Source organism: Motacilla alba, chromosome 24, assembly GCF_015832195.1.
Source record: "Motacilla alba alba isolate MOTALB_02 chromosome 24, Motacilla_alba_V1.0_pri, whole genome shotgun sequence".
Taxonomy (NCBI): domain Eukaryota; kingdom Metazoa; phylum Chordata; class Aves; order Passeriformes; family Motacillidae; genus Motacilla; species Motacilla alba.
In genome coordinates, this window is record NC_052039.1 from 4,921,250 (window position 1) to 4,939,148 (window position 17,899).

General features: G+C 46.9%; 1 protein-coding gene and 1 long non-coding RNA gene across 6 annotated transcripts in view; both read right to left on the minus strand.

The window, feature by feature from the left end:
* Positions 1 to 8,540: 8,540 nt before the first annotated feature.
* Positions 8,541 to 10,296, minus strand: LOC119711346. The gene is made up of 2 exons (XR_005259703.1): positions 9,871 to 10,296; positions 8,541 to 9,674 (listed from the first exon to the last, which is right to left on the minus strand). It is a non-coding gene; the product is annotated as an uncharacterized LOC119711346 (long non-coding RNA).
* A 1,871-nt stretch (positions 10,297 to 12,167) lies between these two features.
* Positions 12,168 to 17,899, minus strand: part of ARHGEF12 (Rho guanine nucleotide exchange factor 12) — an 81,371-nt gene continuing 75,639 nt past the window's right edge. For all 5 annotated transcript variants that reach the window (XM_038161400.1, XM_038161398.1, XM_038161397.1 and 2 more), the window contains 3 exons: positions 15,869 to 16,179; positions 14,418 to 14,490; positions 12,168 to 13,032 (listed from right to left, as the gene is read on the minus strand). In XM_038161400.1, the coding sequence (XP_038017328.1) occupies positions 13,022 to 13,032; positions 14,418 to 14,490; positions 15,869 to 16,179 (395 nt within the window). In that variant the 3' untranslated portion in view covers positions 12,168 to 13,021. The remainder of the gene's footprint in view (positions 13,033 to 14,417; positions 14,491 to 15,868; positions 16,180 to 17,899) is intronic.

Here is a 17,899-nt window from a genome sequence, read left to right on the forward strand (position 1 = left end):
AACCTGTTCTGGGGTCTCAGTCCAGACCCAAACCTGTTCTGGGCTCTCAGTCCCAACCCAAACCTGTTCTGGGCTCTCAGTCCAGACACAAACCTGTTCTGGGCTCTCAGTCCAGACACAAACCTGTTCCGGGCTCTCAGTCCCAACCCAAACCTGTTCTGGGCTCTCAGTCCAGACCCAAACCTGTTCTGGGCTCTCAGTCCCAACCCAAACCTGTTCTGGGCTCTCAGTCCCAACCCAAACCTGTTCTGGGCTCTCAGTCCTGACCCAAACACTTTTTGGGGCCACATCCCAGACCCAAATGCAATTCAGGGTCTCACTCCAACCTAGGGTCTCAATCCAGGCCCAAACACACTTTGGGGTCACAATCCAGACCCAGACACTTCATGGGTCTCAATCCAGACCCAAATACTTTTTGGTGTCTCAGTTCAGACTCAAACACACTTTGGGGTTCTCCATCCAGACCCAAACAAGTAACAGGGTCTCCATCCAGTCACCCAAACACAGAATGGGGTCTCCATCCAGTCACAAACAGCTTTTGAGGCCTCAATCCAGATCCAAACATGATTTGGGGGTTTAATCCAGACCTAAATGCACTTTGGGGTCTCAATCCGGCCCCAAACACATTTTGAGGTCTAAACCCAGCCCCACACAGTTTTTGGTGCCTCCATCCAGCCCCAAACCCCCTTCCCCAGCAGCAGCTTTGCCGGGAGGGTGCAGGAAATCCTGTGGTGCTGCACGTGGATGAATCTGCCCCAGTTTCCCCAAACTGCAGGATGTTTTTTCTGGGAATAATCCCACACCTCCAGCTCCAGGCATCTGGAACAAAGAGCCCCCAGCAGTGCCCACTGCTTCCCTCATAGCAGGTTATTTATCCGAGCAATGAAATTCCCTTTTCCCTGTCAGCTGCACGGAGAGGGGCTCTGATCTCAAACTGACGTGGAGGTGAGCAGTGAATCATTGCCAAAACTGCTACATTTATCTTCATAGGTGGCTGTATTTCAGCAGAACAGTAAATAACAGCCCCTCTGCAAAAAAGAAAAAAAAAAAAGAAAAAAAGTCAAATTCAGGCAGAGCTGAGAGATTTCAGGGGATAAAAGGCACTGAAAGTCAAGATTTGACTGAGACACAAAGAATAAATCTATTATGAGTGGGGGTTTTTTTCACCCAGGTTCCTAACAAGTTTTTATTGGTAATAGAAGACATCCAAATGAGATAATTGTATAGATAAGAGCTGCTCTGGAGGAAGCAGTGAGAGGAGCAAGTAGCCTGTGGTAGTTATATAAAAAAGCCCAGCTAATTATAAATATATATTTAGATAGCTCCAAGTTGGTAGGTTGAGTTAGATAAATAAGGAACATTCTGTGGAACAGTTTGTTTGCCTTGTCTTCCATGCAAAAAGGAAAATGCGTGTGAATTTCAACGAGCTGGAGAGCCAGGAGTGGCATCTGCCAAAGCCTGATGCAGGATTTGGGAGGATATTCCTGGTCCCAGCCGAAGAGGCTGCTCCACAGCCTGATTCCCCATTTGGGAACTGTCACCTAATCCCAGGAATGCTCGTGGGATTGGGGATTTTAGTGCCCAAAGCTTCCCAAAAATGGATCCCGCCCCCTCTCAGGTGCTGCACACGCAGTGAGACACCCCGGGGAGAGCAGAGAGATTAAAGAAGGGGCAACGTTTAAGGAATTTGGGATTTTTGCCACTTTAGGGATGGGGAACAGAGGGTGGCAGCAGTGACAGGATCTCAGGGAGGTCACACAGAACATCTCAGCTGCCACGGGATCCACCCCCTCACACAATCATAAATATTGGACTGATCATTTCCAGCCTGTCTTCCCTTCCATCACACTTCCCCTCGCTCTTTATTTTTGTTCTCCTCCTCATAATTACTGCATCAAAGGATGTTTTCTCCTCTGTGCATCCCATTCACACCCCAAAGACAAAGGAAAGCAGTCGTTTAAGCGAGGCAGAAAAAAAAAATATCCAACCAAAACCCAGCCTCTCTTTGAAATGTGGGGAAAACAAAAGATGAAGAGACAAAAGATGAAGAGACTTTCAAGTGAGGAATGAGGAAGAAAAGGGAGGCACGAAGAACGAAATGAGTCACGGGCAGGTTGGGACAAGCACTCAGGAGGAGACCTCTCATTTTTGCAACAGCTTCAGGGAATTCCAGTCCTGGCTGTGATTTTGGGGCAAATTCACCTGCCCTTAAATCTCCACCAGTTTATAAAAGCTTCCTTTGCCAGGCAGGGGTCAGAGGGGTGGAGGCACCTTTAATCCCTGCAGAACCGCAGGGCTGACTTTTCCCATCAGCACAGGGCATTTTCCAGCTCTCCTAATTCCATGGAGAGCTCCAGCCCTCCTTACTCCAGCTCTCACAATTCCATGGAGTTCCAGCTCTCCTAACTCCAGCTCTCCTAATTCCAGCTCTCCCAATTCCATGGAGTTCCAGCTCTCCTAATTCCATGGAGAGCTCCAGCCCTCCTTACTCCAGCTCTCACAATTCCATGGAGTTCCAGCTCTCCTAATTCCATCTCTCACAATTCCATGGAGTTCCAGCTCTCCTAATTCCAGCTCTCACAATTCCAGGGAGTTCCAGCTCTCACAATTCCATGGAGAGTTCCAGCTCTCCTAATTCCAGCTCTCCTAACTCCAGCTCTCACAATTCCATGGAGTTCCAGCTCTCCTAATTCCATCTCTCACAATTCCATGGAGTTCCAGCTCTCCTAATTCCAGCTCTCACAATTCCATGGAGAGCTCCAGCTCTCCTAACTCCAGCTCTCCTAATTCCAGCTCTCCCAATTCCATGGAGAGTTCCAGCTCTCCTAATTCCATCTCTCACAATTCCATGGAGTTCCAGCTCTCCTAATTCCAGCTCTCACAATTCCAGGGAGTTCCAGCTCTCACAATTCCATGGAGAGCTCCAGCTCTCCTAACTCCAGCTCTCCTAATTCCAGCTCTCCCAATTCCATGGAGTTCCAGCTCTCCTAATTCCAGCTCTCCCAATTCCATGGAGTTCCAGCTCTCCTAATTCCAGCTCTCCCAATTCCATGGAGTTCCAGCTCTCCTAATTCCAGCTCTCCTAATTCCATGGAGTTCCAGCTCTCACAATTCCATGGAGAGCTCCAGCTCTCCTAATTCCAGCTCTCCTAATTCCATGGAGAGCTCCAGCTCTCATAATTCCAGCTCTCCTAATTCCATGGAGTTCCACCTCTCCTAATTCCAGCTCTCCTAATTCCATGGAGAGTTCCTGCTCTCCTAATTCCAGCTCTCACAATTCCATGGAGCTCCAGCTCTCCTAATTCCAGCTCTCCTAACTCCAGCTCTCACAATTCCGTGGAGTTCCAGCTCTCCTAATTCCAGCTCTCACAATTCCATGGAGAGTTCCAGCTCTCCTAATTCCAGCTCTCACAATTCCATGGAGAGAGAGCTCCAGCTCTCCTAATTCCAGCTCTCCTAACTCCAGCTCTCACAATTCCATGGAAAGGAAGGCAGTGAAAGGGAGACTCAGTCCTAGGGGAAGGAGCACCTGAACAGGGAGATTTGGATCTGCTGAGAGCCCAAATCCCAAATTTAGTAAGGAAATTCCAAGCATGGAGCCTCAGGAGGAGTTCTTGTAATTCCAGTTCTCGTAATTCCGTGGAGGAAAGGAAAAGGAGAAGGAGAAGGAGAAGGAGAAGGAAAAGGAAAAGGAAAAGGGAAAAGGAAAAAGGGCTAGGCTCAGTCCCAGGGAAGGAGCACCTGAACAGGGAGATTTGGATCTGCTGAGAGCCCAAGCCCTGAGCTTTGTCAGGGAATTCCAAGCACGGAACCCTGGAGGAGCAGCTGGAGCACAGACCAGGCTGCTGCTGCCGTGGATTTTGGGGCAGGGATTGGTGCCTAAAGCAGAGAATTGGGGTTTGCTGAGAAGGGGAAGCCGAGGCTGGGGCCGTTTGCTGTTCCTGGGGACACCCCCGGCCCCTGCTGTGCCTGGGGGCTGTCACAGCATTTCCAACAGGAAAAAACGATTGGTTTTCTTGGGGTGGGAATTTTGTCCAGGTTCTGAGGAGGACTGATCCAGCCCGGCCTCGGCAGAGCTTTTTCCTCTCAGCTCCCATCTCGCAGAGGGAGACGGATGAGGCAGAGCCCAGCAGTGACAGGGGCAGCTTTGTTACGGCACAATAAAGAAATTGCAGAGCAGAAAAGACGAGTTCAATCGAAGCTGCAATCGAGGCTATTTGACTTCTGCTGCATGCACGCCCCAAAATGATGGTGATGAATCGCTCAGGGGGGCTTCTGAAATGTAGAGAACCCGTTTAATCCAGGAGAGAAGCTCCAAAAAACCAAATAAGCAAAAAAAAAAAATCAGTATTTGGAGGTGAAAGAACAGGTTAAGGGCAGGCACAGGGAGGGGAAAGAACAGGGGGACACGGGACAGTTCTGGAGCGGAGTTTTTGTGGTGAAGAGCCAGAGAAACGGGATTAAACTGAAGAGTTTTGAAAGATGGCAGAAGGATGTAAAAATGCCACCAAGAAGGGTTTAATCTCCCCCTCATCACAAGGCCCGAGCAGCTGGGGTTGCATCAAACCCGTCTTTATAAAACTGGAGAGAAAAGGGTTTTATCTTTTCAAAGCGAGCTGACAAAAGAAAAGCACAAAGCTCTCTCCTCTCTGCGCTAATTCAGAGCTGAGGACTTGTTTCAGCACCACAAGTGGGCTCGGAATCGAGTTTTGGAGAGACAGAAGGGAGGGAGACGTGCTCATTAATATCCCAGCACAACAATAATGCAAATTATTGCCGAAGCTCCGGAGAGCTGCGAGAGATGGGGATGCACTCCGGAGCTCCGCTGCACGGGGTTTATTCAGCAGCTCTGAGTAAATATCAACAAGGAGGTTAAAATATTGAGCAGGGTTGATGCTCCACGCTGGATAAGCTGCAGACATCTGGAAACAAACAAATCCTGCAGGAAAGGAAGAGGCTGGGATATTTTGGGGGTTTTATTCTGCCAAAAAGCCTGCGACTCGATGATTTGCAGCTGGAAACTCCCAGCAGCTGAGGAAGAAGGGAGAAAATAACAAAAAAAAAAATTCATTTTCCTGATTGAAGGAAAGGCTGGTGGATTTCTGGTTTGGGATGTGGAGAAATGCCTTTAAAATTCCATTTTTCCATCCCAGCGCATTTCCTGCTTGTGCCCTCCTGCATTTCTCCACATCCCAGACCAAAAATCCAGAAAATCAGAAATAGCCAGCCCCAAATCTCACCTGGAACAACTCAAGGCCATTTCCTCTCATTCCCAATCTCCTTCTCCCAGGATTATTTTCCACGTGGGATGAAATCAGTGAATGGGAATCAACGAGCAGAAAGGCTCTGAAACTCCTCACAAATCACAGCTTTATTTTCACTGCCTGACCCCAGCAGGGTGGAGCTGAAAGTGGCATCAAAACTTTGGGCTCCTTCAAAAAACTCCCCCGAGCCTCCTTTTTTTTAATAGTATTTTTTAAAATATAAATAGAAATATTTTATTATATATTTATGATATATTTATGATATATTTATATATATAATATAATATGCAATATATAATATATAATATATAATATATAATATATAATATATAATATAAAATATATATATATATAATTTTTATGGTATATTTATTATATATTTTTATTTATTATATATTTTATTATATATTTATTATATATTTTAAATATATTATATATAATCTATATAATCTATATAATCTATAATCTATAATCTAATCTATAATATAATATTATATATTTTATTATATATTTATTATATATTTTTATTTATTATATTTTTATTATATATTTATTATATATTTTAAATATTTTATATATAATATATATAATCTATAATCTATAATCATATATAATCTATAATATATAATATACAATATACAATATATAATATTTTATTATATATTTATTATATATTTTATTTATTATATATTTATTACATATAATATTTAATAGAAATATATTTCCCACATAATTTTTTAAATTGTCAATAATAACAACAACAGGAGTCTAGAAATGTTGGAGGATTTGTCAAACCAACATTTTAACCCAGGCATATGCTCAGAGTTAACCCCAGGCTCTTTCCCATCTAATTCTGGATCACACTTCGAAGAAAACTCATCCAAATTTTTAAATTTTTTTTCCCGTTCTGGGAGTGCTGGGCCCAGCTCCGATGGGAAATATTCCCCCCTCCCCAAAATGCTCAGCCCAACTGGCAAAGAACTCCTGCCAGGGCCTGGAGAGCTTCCATCCGACACCAACCTCCCGTCAATGTTTTGAAAGAAAACCCGAAACCCACTGAGGAGTTGACAAAAAAAAAGGGGAAATGATGGAGATTTTTCAGCAAATACCAAAGGGATCTGTGCTGGGAGAAGAAATGGATGGAAGAGTTGGTTTTTATCATTTTGGGAGGTGGATGGACAGAGTGCCGCCCTGATTGCTCAGAAGCCCCTGGGGTCATGGAGTGGTTTGGGTTGGAAGGGACCTTAAAGCTCCAATAACTCAAAAATGACTCAAAATGACCCCAAAATGACTCAGAGACCCAAAAATGACTCAAAATGACCCAAAAATGACCCAAAATGACCCAAAAATGACTCAAAAATGACCCAAAAATGACCCAAAAATGACTCAAAATGACCCAAAAATGACCCAAAAATGACTCAAAATGACCCCAAAATGACTCAGAGACCCAAAAATAACTCAAAATGACCCAAAAATGACCCAAAATTACCCAAAAATGACTCAAAATGACCCCAAAGTGACCCAAAAAATGACCCTAAAATGCCCCAAAAATGACCCAAAAATGACCCCAAAATGACTCAAAATGACCGAAAAATGACCTAAAAATGACCCAAAATGACCCCAAAATGACTCCAAAATGACCCAAAATGACTCAAAGTAACCCCAAAATGACCAAAAAATGACCTCAAAAAGACTCAAAATGACTCAAAATGACCCAAAAATGACTCAAAGTGACCCCAAAATGACTCAAAATTACCCAAAAATGACCTAAAAATGACCCAAAATGACCCCAAAATGACCCCAAAATGACCCAAAAAATGACTCAAAATGACCCAAAAAATGACTCCAAAATGACCCAAAAATGACTCAAAGTGACCCCAAAATGACTCAGTGACCCCAAAATTACTCAAAATGACCCAAAAATGACCCAAAAATGACCCAAAAAATAACCAAAAAAAGACTCAAAAATGACCCAAAAATAATCCCAAAATTACTCAAAATGACCCAAAAATGACCCAAAAAATGACCCCAAAATGACCAAAAAATTACCCAAAAAATGACCCCAAAATGACCCAAAAAATAACCCCAAAATGACTCAAAGTGACCCCAAAATGACCCGAACCCCACCTGCAGCGAGTCCCTGCATCCCCCTGCTGCCTCCCCTGCCTGTGGAGAGAGGAATTCCAGGGCTGGGGATGTGGGAGCCCAGGAGTGCAGCCCAGCTCTGAGCTGAGGTTTTGAATCGTTTATTTACAGCGAGGCACCGAAGGGAACATCTAAAACAACATTTAAATAGGCAAAACACGAAGAGCGTCATTAGGAAAGTGTAACAGAGCTCAGATTACCAATTATAATAAAGTAATAAAGAAATCTCTCAAGGAGCTTCATGTTCACGATGCAGACAGGGAAGGGAAAAAAAAAAAAAAAAGGGAAAATCTCCCAAGTTTTTAGGAATAAAGCTGATTTGTTTTCTGTTTTGGCGCTGCTCTTGATTTATTTCTTTTTTTGCCAATTTGTTTGTCAGGAATGTCACTGAACAGGGGTTCAGGGAGAGCAGCCTCTGCTCAGGAATCACCAAGCTCTCAGCGCGGATGTTCCCCGTTCAAAACTCCACAGGTTCCCCCCACAGCTGAGTTTTAATTTCATTTCTCTTTTAAGTTTTAATTTCATTTCTCTCTTACAGCTCTGGGTGGGTCCCAGCGGAGGGAAAAAGATCCGGCAGGAAAACGGGAATGCAAATCAATATTGAGGTGAACTAGCACATGGAAAGGATGATTCCCAACCTTCAGAGCGAATTCCCGTTGGAAAATAACAATACATCAACAGGATCAATGAATGGATTTAACTGAATAATGGTTCTGGTTGGATTAAAAGGACAAAGAACCCAGAAATGATCTCAGCTGAGCCAGTGCAGCTCCTCTGGGCAGCTCCAGAATTCCCTACATTGCTGGATGTGGGAGGGCGAGCAGAAATTCCATAAAAAGGGTAGAAATTCTCTTTATTCTCCCAGGATTCTATCCCGGGTGTGCAGGACACGCCAAGGCTCCCATTCCTGCAGGGAACGTCCTGAAGGAGCAAGGGGGGGATTGCTTTTGCTGTAGTGGGTGCTCTGCCAATTAATGAATTCAGGAATTAATTAATAATTCATTAACTCCGAGCAGCAAAAACGCAATCAAGGTACTTCAATCTCTGGAAAAATTTCCTTTGCCATCTTTTGTCCCTCGAGCAATCCAGGAATTACAGCCAAACCACCCCAAAAAATCCACCAGACCAAGCTGCTTTTCCTTTAAGCTTATTTAATGATATTTGAAACGCTTAAATTTTCTATTTCCCAGGTCCTGAAAACAGATTCCTTCTTTTTTTTTTTTTTTTTTAAGTGACCAATATTTAATTCCAGAAACATACAACCCGATCAGCTAAGTCATAAAAGAGCTATTTTACAAACATACATCTGGATAATTAGAACAATAAAGTCTTTTTTTTAGACATTCAAACATGATCAGTAAAAATACAGGATTATTAATAAAGATTTTTGTGTATTTTTTGTTTTTTAAAGAATACTTCCAGATTTTCTTTTTCTTCTTCTTCTCCTCTTTAAAGTAAATCTCTGTTAAGAGTACACGATTGTAGGTTGTACAAAGAAAATAAAAATATCCTAGCATGAAGAGAGCTCCACAAGACTTAATTCAAAATAAAACAGCAGTGTTTTGGCTGCAGTGTCCCTTTTGCAGTACATCTGCTTGTCAGTTGGCACCTTTGGGGAAGGGCAGGGAAATTTCCCTTTGGGGAAACTCAGGGATGTCTTTGGGGAAGGGCAGGGAATCCAGGGATTTCTTTGGGGAACGGGGAGAAAATACTGGATGCAGGATGGAATCTAACAGCAGGGAGATGGAAATCAGAGGAACAATGAAAGGCTGGGCCAGGCCAGGTGCTGCCTGGGGTTTGCACTCCCTGCACCAGGGCAATCTTCTGCAGGACAAGGGAATTCCCGTTCCAGAAAATTCCATCGTCAGCTTTTGAGCTGCGTGGCAGCAGAAGGGAAATCCCCTCCCAGGGATGTTCCTATATCCTTGTTCCCAAGACAAGAAATCCTTGTTCTGCTTGGGGAGGGGAAAAAATATATATATTTTTGGGGAAAAAAAAAGACTCCAGAGAAATGTTTGGATAAGGGAATGGCCAACCAATCACAATGAGAATTCCATTTTAAAATGAGGGAAATCTTATGGCTTAAAGGAGGAAGAAACTGTGGGAAGCCTGAATAATGCATCTGAGCTCCAGCCCGAGGCCTGTGGTGCTGCAGGTGTGCCAGGGGGAAAAAAAGGAATCCCCTGGGAAAAGGAATTCCCTGAAAAATGAATCCCCTGGGAAAGGAATCAGCTGGGAAAAGGAATTCCGTGAAAAATGAATTCCCTGAAAAATGAATCCCCTGGGAAAGGAATCAGCTGGGAAAAGGAATTCCGTGAAAAATGAATTCCCTGGGAAAGGAACTCCTTGGGAAAGGAATCACTTGGGAAAGGAACTCACTGGGAAAAGGAATCCCCTGGGAAAAGGAATTCCCTGGGAAAAGGAATTCCCTGGGAAAAGAACATCCTAGGAAAGGAATCACCTGGGAAAGGAACTCCCTGGGAAAGGAATTCCCTGGAAAAGGAATCTCCTGGGAAAGGAACTCCCTGGGAAAAGGAATTCCCTGAAAAATGAATTCCCTGGGAAAGGAACTCCCTGGGAAAGGAATCCCCTGGGAAAGGAACTCCCTGGGAAAGGAATCCCCTGGGAAAGGAACTCCCTGGGAAAGGAATTCCCTGGGAAAGGAATCCCCTGGGAAAGGAACTCCCTGGGAAAGGAATTCCCTGGGAAAGGAATCCCCTGGGAAAAGGAATTCCCTGAAAAATGAATTCCCTGGGAAAAGGAATTCCCTGGGAAAGGAATCCCCTGGCAAAGGCACTCCCTGTCCCCCCGGGCAGGGCTCCTGCCCCGGCCCAGCCCTGCCGGTGAGCGTGCCCGGCTGGCAGCACGGCCAGGAGCCCGGGGCGGGTCTGTGCCACCCCCGGGGCCGGGCTCCGGCCAGCTGGGCTCCCCCGGGCCTGGGCTCCCCCGGGCCTGGGCTCCCCCGGGCCTGGGCTCCCCCGGACTGGGCTCCCCGGGACTGGGCTCCCCGGGACTGGGCTCCCCGGGACTGGCTCCCCCGGACTGGGCTCCCCCGGGACTGGGCTCCCCCGGGACTGGCTCCCCCGGACTGGGCTCCCCCGGACTGGGCTCCCCGGGCCTGGGCTCCCCGGGACTGGCTCCCCCGGACTGGGCTCCCCCGGGCCTGGGCTCCCCCGGCTGTCCCCGACCTCTGCCAGCCCCGCCTGGCACTGGGGGTCTCCTTTATCTCCGGGGACACAGCTGCCCCTCACCCTGGGGGTCACCCCGGGGCGGAATGAAGGGATTTGGGGGAAAAGCCACTGCAGCAGGCAGAAATGGGAATTTACAAACAGGCTGCACTGCCGGCTTCTCACTGCTGCCACCAGCACCGGAGGTGACACCGGGGACCACCACAGAGCTTGGAATTCCGGCTGCCTGGAGAGACCCAGCGAGGATTTCGTGTTCAACCACGAGCAAAGGGCAGGAACCACCCAGAGCCCCCCAAGCCCCACCTCTGCTGCTGTTCCAGAACGTTCTGCCACAGCCAGTCTGAGCCCCGTCTGCTCTGGAGCTCCATGGAAGCCTTGAGGTCACCGAGGTCACAACAACTGCCCCTGCTTTTGGAGTGTGAGGGGGAAAAGGGATCCCCACCCCAGGTCTGGCTGTTTTCCAGCTCTCTTCCTGGCAGCATTCCAGGCTGGGGGGTTCTGGAGGGAATTTTATAAACCAGGGAACTGTGGGGCTGAGGTGAGGAGGGCAGTGCTGGGTTAATACTGACAATAATCCCACACAACGGGACAGGCCTTGGGGCATCCCAGGAACCAGGGCTGCAGGAGTGGGGATGCTCCTCAAACAACAGGAATCCCTCCCTACCCTCCAAGGGCTCTGGCTCCAACTCCCACACCAAAATCCCCTCTGCTCCCTCTCTCCTGCCACCTGAACTCAGCCCCCACAGGTTTCTGGGGGAAGAGCAGGAGCTGGGGTTTCCCTGACTGGGGACAGAGGTGATTCCTTGCCAGCAGCCAAAGGGAAATGGTTTAGAGGAGCAGGAGGATCCTGCACTGAGCAAGGTCTGGCTGTCCATGGCACGTGCAGGACGCTCAGTTTGGCTCCCTGAAAGAGTTTGGAACCTGGGAGGAGAGTGTGTTCCTCACACAGCCCAGTGACACTGGGGACAGCCTGAATCACCCTGTGCCCAGCAGGACAGCTAAAATTCATTTTCACCCTCATTTGATGAACCAGAAAATCAAGGAGATGCCTGAAGGCCAGGCAGGGGCAGTGCACGGATCCAGAACTCCTTGCTGTCGACCCCTCTTGTGAGACATCCAGCCCAGGGGATGGAAAATGGCTGGAACTGGGCTCAGGGCAGAGGCTGTGCCCAGGGTCACCCTAATTCCCATCCCGGCAGGAACCCCAGCTGCAAACCCCACCAGGACAGCCTGAGGAGGTGCCCAGGAGCTGCCTCAGCCTCCTCAGGTCACCAATCTCCCTCGCGTTGGCACGAACGATGTCCAAAGAAAAGAGCAAAATTCAACAAAAAAACCAACCCCACCCCAAAAAAACAACCCCAAAGCCCACCCCGAGCCCTCAGCAAGACATACTCCAGGTACTAAAATTACTGGCCCTAAAATCAGCAGTACCTGTGGCTAACATGGCAGCCCTTGTTCATTCAGTAGTGAATCAGGGGCACTGCTGCCCCACATCTTTGAAACACTTCTGGGTTTGCATTTTTTTCCTCTTTTTTCTTTTTTTTGATCCAGAGAAGAGTTACAAAAGTGCTGCAGGTCCAAGTATTTTTTTTTTTTATCACTTTACAAAGGAGACAATGATCAAAGCCAACAAAGTCAAGGGAAAAAAAAAACAAACCAAAATTAAACCAAAATTAAACCTCTTTCTCCTCTCCCAGCAAAGGAATGGGAAAGGGGAAAAGGGAAATTTGCCCATCTCAAGTGCCTGGCTGTTTAGTGCATGGAAGATTCCTGTTCCACACGTGGTGACAGGAGCAATTCCCACGCAGTTGGTTGGATACAGAACAAATTCCAGCCATAAATTCCATCCTAACACCTTCATGAGTAGCTCTTGGTAGTCTGAGTGCCAGCAGGGAGTGCAGAGTCCAGTCCAGTGAGGAAACACCTGCACACAGGTCCCCCCCTGTCCCCTCACCAGGCAGGGTGGGCCACGTGCAGGGGGCCAGAACTGTCACTACCCAAAAATAGAACAAAAAAAACCAAAAAAAAAAAAGGCAGATTAAAAAATTAAAATGTGCTTTTGATACACGGAATGAAGTCAAATAAATACATTGATTTTTTTTTTCTTTTAAATGTCTAAATACATTTTTTTTTTATATCCTACACCCAAAGCTCTGTACATTTGGTTTGGTTTTTTTTTTTTTCTGTTCTGAAAAAAAAAAAAAGTTGAATTTCTGGTAGCAAGGAGAGGAGCAGAATAGAATAGACTCCCTCACTGACAAGATAGTGCAGATGCCCCACAGGAAAAGCACCCCATGCCCACTTTGCTAGAGAATGGTTCCTGTTTGGATGCTCCAAACCCTCATCCCAGAGTCCACAGGGGAGACAGCGGGTGCTGTGTCCTGATTCTCTTCATCCCATCTTCAGCCACTCCTGGAAACACGACTAGCTTTTGTCTGAAAAGGGGAAAAAAAGGGAAAAAAAAAGGGAATGAGGGAGAGGGATGCACTGGGAGAGGAGTGTGTGGCATTTCTGAGCACTGCTACAGGCAGAGCTGCTCACGGAGAGCTTCACACCCATCCCACCCCAGCCCCTGGCCAGGTGTCACTGCCACAGTGCCTGGAAAATCCCTTCACCAGGATTTCTCTCCTGGGAAGCTGAGAAGCCTCAGAGGAAAATGAAAACAATAATTATCTGATTGCTTCTCCTGGGTTTTGCTGCTTGGGAATGTGGTTGGAGATTGTTTATCCAGCATGGGAATTGTTTTGACTCAGTGACCAGTCAGGGTCAGGCTGGGCTGGACTCTGGAAGCAGTCAGGAGTTTGGCATTATTATCTTGTTAAACCTTCTCATGCATCCTTTCTCTGTTCTTTAGTACAGTTTAGTTTAGCATTCTTTAATACAATATATGTCATAAAATAATAAATCAGCCTTCTGAGAAGAGTCAGATTCTCAACTCCTCCTCCACCCTGGAATCCCAACCAACAGCACAGCCAGGAGCTCAGCAATTCCACCTGGAGGGTCCCAGGGAAAGCAGAGCCAGGCCCAGCATTCAGGAGCTCCCTGTGGCCATTCCCACCCCTCTGGCCTGCCTGGAGAGGTTCACCCTGGCATGGAGGTCTGGGGCAGCTGGAACAGAACTTTCCAGAGCAGCAACCAGCTCAGCTGAGCCTCCAGGGATGGAGCTGACCTTCCCTGCAGGCAGCACTGCCCGGCTGCTCAAGGAGCTGAAACCTTTTCTGGGCATGTGAGAAAGGCCAGCTGGACCCCTGATCCCTCGGGATTTTCTATTTCCCATCTGTTTGTAACCTGCACTTCTTTAGTGTTTAACTCCAAACCCCACACACAGTGGGAGCTGCTGCTCCCCCATTTGGGGCAGACACAACAATTCCTCTCCAGGATTTCAGCTTTTCTATTTTCCATCTGTTTGTAACCTGCACTTCTTTAGTGCAGAACTCCAAACTCCACACGCAGTGGGAGCTGCTGCTCCCCCGTTTGGGGCAGACACAACAATTCCTCTCCAGGCAATCAAGGACCCCTCACTGCCTCAGGCCTGGAGATGGGAACAAAAGGGAGTTGGGGCAGCAAACTTGGGGTCAATGACTTCATGAGCTGAAGCTGGAATTGGCAGATTCACCCCAAAATGCAAATGGACCAAACTTATAAAAGTGGGAAACCCGTGACCAATTCTCCATTTTTGGGTGGGTTTTGTCTGCCCTAAATGAACCTGGAGGCCCTTCAATAAACAGAACTGCTTTTTATTCCCTGAATTCTGCCTGGCCTCTGTTTGCAGGTTGCCCAAAGCCTGGATTTGTGCTCTGGGTTTGTTCTGGGCTCCTACCTGAGTGCTCTCCCGTGGAGGCTGAGCCAGCCAGCCCCTGGCGCCGCAGAACGCTGTAATCCTCCTCCACCTCCTGCAAAACAGCAACAACAGCCCCAAACTCAACTGGCTCTCCTTTCACCAAGCAAACAAAGAGGGTTCAGGCAGGAAAAGAGAAATTTCACTGCTGCAAACACCCGGGTGGGAGTGAGCCCCTGAACTCCTTCAGCAGCTCCATTTGCATGCAATATTCTGATCTCAGTGGAATTAAAGGCTGGCCACTGGATGTTTCACACATCAAACCTTCTATAAAGAGAATCCCTTCTCATGGAAAAATAACTGGGAATATATCTGGAAAATAACTGGGAATATATAGAGCCTGAAAACCTCAATATTGGTCTGATGTCCTCGGTGCAACTCAGAATCTTCATCTGACACCACGAGCAGCAGCACAGCAGAGATTTCACACAATTACCACGGCTGGAAAAGACCTTTGAGATCTCTGAGTCCAACCTACGCCCTAAGGCCACCTTGTCACCAAGTGCCACATGGTGTGTCCTTGAACGTCTGCAGGGATGGGGACTCCTCCCACCTCTCTGTGAAGAACTTCTCCCTAATCTTTATGCCAGGAATCCACATTCCTCAGGCCAGTGTCCCGTTGAAAACCCCACTTTTGCATGCTTGTCCTTTCCCTCAGAAATTTCTCCAGATCAAAATCAAAGCAACAAAGAGCTCTCCAGCTCCAGCAGAACTACTGGCCTGCTGCGACCCACAGCTCAATGCCCACAAAACAGCAAAAAAACCCAAAGATTCTGCTCTAAAGTCTTCCAGGAGTAAGAGCCAGAGATGAAGAGAAATGTGGCTGTGCCCTTGCCCATCAAAAGTGTTTTAAAGCTTTTTTCTAACCCAAAACTGAACAGTATGGAAATGATCAAACACTCAGGTGACCATCTGTCACTGTCACATTGTCTGGAAAATCCTCTTTGCCCAGGATGCTTCTCCTGGGAAGCTGAGAAGCCTCAGAGGAAAAGGAAAACAATTTTATCTGATTTGCTTCTCCTGTGTTTTGCTGCTTTGGAATGTGTTTGGAGATTGTTTATCCAACATGGGAATTGTTTTAACTTAATGGCCAATCACTGTCAGGCTGTGTCAGGACTCTGGAAGGAGTCACGAGTTTCCATTATTATTCTTTGTAGCTTTCTGTCTGTATCCTTTCTCTATTCTTTAGTACAGTTTTAATGTAATATTCTTTAGTATAATATCATAAAATAATAAATCAGCCTTCACAGAACATGGAGTCAGATTCTCAATTCCTCCTTCGTCCTGGGGACCCAGCAAACACCACAACCATCAAACCTTCTACGTGCAGCAGCAGCAATAATAATAATAATAATAATAATAATAATAATAATAATAATAATAATAATAATAATAATAATAATAATAATAGAAGAAGAACAAAAAGCACACACCTTTAGCTTCTCCAGGGCATCCTGGATGTTGTGGATGTACTGCATGAGCTGCACTCGGGTCTCCAGAGGGAGCTGGGGGCTGCCCAGGAAGGGGCAGGGCTCCTCCAGCCCTGCCCAGCGCAGCTCCTCGGGGAAGGGCGAGCTGCCCCCGTCCGACTGGGTGTCCCTTGGGGACAGGGGCTGCTGCTGCTGCTGGGGACAGTCCAGGGGGGGCTGCCTGTGCGAGGTGCACTGCAGGACCAGGGCTGACACCTCCTCGTCCGTGGAGCTCTCCTGCACGGTTCCGTATCCGTCGAGGATCAAATAATTTCCTGCGGGGACAACGGGGATTGGAGCGTCAGGGCTCAGGGGGGCTGAGCAGATCTTTAGAGACAGAAGTGGGGATGTCCCACAGCCCATCTCCTGAGAAAAGAAGTCCCACAGCCCATCTCCTGAGAAAAGAAGTCCCACAGCTCATCTCCTGAGAAAAATCAAATAATTCCCTGCAGGGACAACGGGGATTGGAGCTTCAGAGGTCGGGGGGTTTGAGCAGATTTTAGGAGACAGAAGTGGAGATGTCCCACAGCCCATCTCCTGAGAAATATCAAATCATTTCCTGCAGAGACAACGGGGTTTGACTCAACCATCCCCAAGAAGCTTCAGGGCTCAGGAAGGTTTAAGCAGCTTGGGGATGTCCCACAGCCCATCTCCTGAGAAAAATCAAATCATTTCCTGCAGAGACAATGGGGTTTGATTCAACTGTCCTCAAGAAGCCTCAGGGCTCAGGGGAGTTTGAGCAGATTTTTAGTGGGGATGTCCCACAGCCCATCTCCTGGGAAAAGAAGTCCCACAGCCCATCTCCTGACAAAAACCTTTTGTGAGCACTCCAAAGATTAGTGGTGCTGTCAGACTCAGCTGCTTCTGAACAGGTTCAGAGATCAGGGATGGTTTTTACACTGGACATTTAAAAAGCCCATAATTAAATGGACAGCAGCTGGGCTCAAGGATCCTTCTGGCTCCTCTCCAGCTCAGGATATTCTGGGAGCTCATCACCTCCCTTCCTGCTTGCCCAAAATCTCTGTTTCTATGATAATTTCTGGAAATCCTGCTCTTGCACACCTGACAAATCCAGCTGCTGGCTTCCCAAACTCCACTCCCCAGCCCTGGCACTTGGGATGCTTTTAGATGGGTGAGGTTTTAAGCACAGCTTGCTGATACGCTAAAAGATAAAGTAATCACAGACAGAAAATGCTTTCACAACCTGCACCCACAAACAGGAGTCCATTAATGAATTTCTCCATAAAAGCACAGGCAAAGCCAGCACAGGGGACTCAGAATTGACTAAAAACACATCAATCTCATTTTGATGTCCCCATACAGTTAAAAAAGTAAACAGTGGAAGAGGTGACAAATAAATTAGATGCTTCAAGTTGTTGGCTCAGTTTTAATAATTTAAAATGTCTCAGTGAGAAAAGTTATTTGCACTGTGTAGCTGGAAAGCAGCACTGGGGCAGTCATAAATTGGCTTATCCACGTGGATATAATCCAATTTTTAAATAAGAGCATATTTATGGATAGGAGACTTCTGTGTGGCTGTTGGGTGTTGAATCCACCTGAGAGCAGCTGCTACAAAATGCACGTGAGGTAAACCTCAGCTCCTGTGCTGAGTTTGGTGTGCTCAGGAAGCTGTCAAACAGTCCATGCAACAACAAGAAAAATAATAAAATAATAAACTTTTCAGAGGTTCAGAGGGCAGCGAGGTTACAGGAGACTATTACAGTGTAAAATTAAAGTTGGGAGTTTCTTTCCTGAAGCTTGATCAGGAAAAGGGCTTTGAAAAGGGCTTTGCCTCTAGGGAAAACCTTTTCCCTTTAGGCAGTGGAGAGATGAAGTGCTCCAGGACAGAACTGAGGGCTTGGCCTGGGCCTGGTGCCTCTGCAATTCCAGTGTGTCCCAGGCTTGTCCTGTGTCCCCCAGCACTTCAGCTTTTCCTGCAGCACATGAAGAGTGATCCAGCTCCATGTCTGCACAGGGCTAAAATGACCCGCTGAG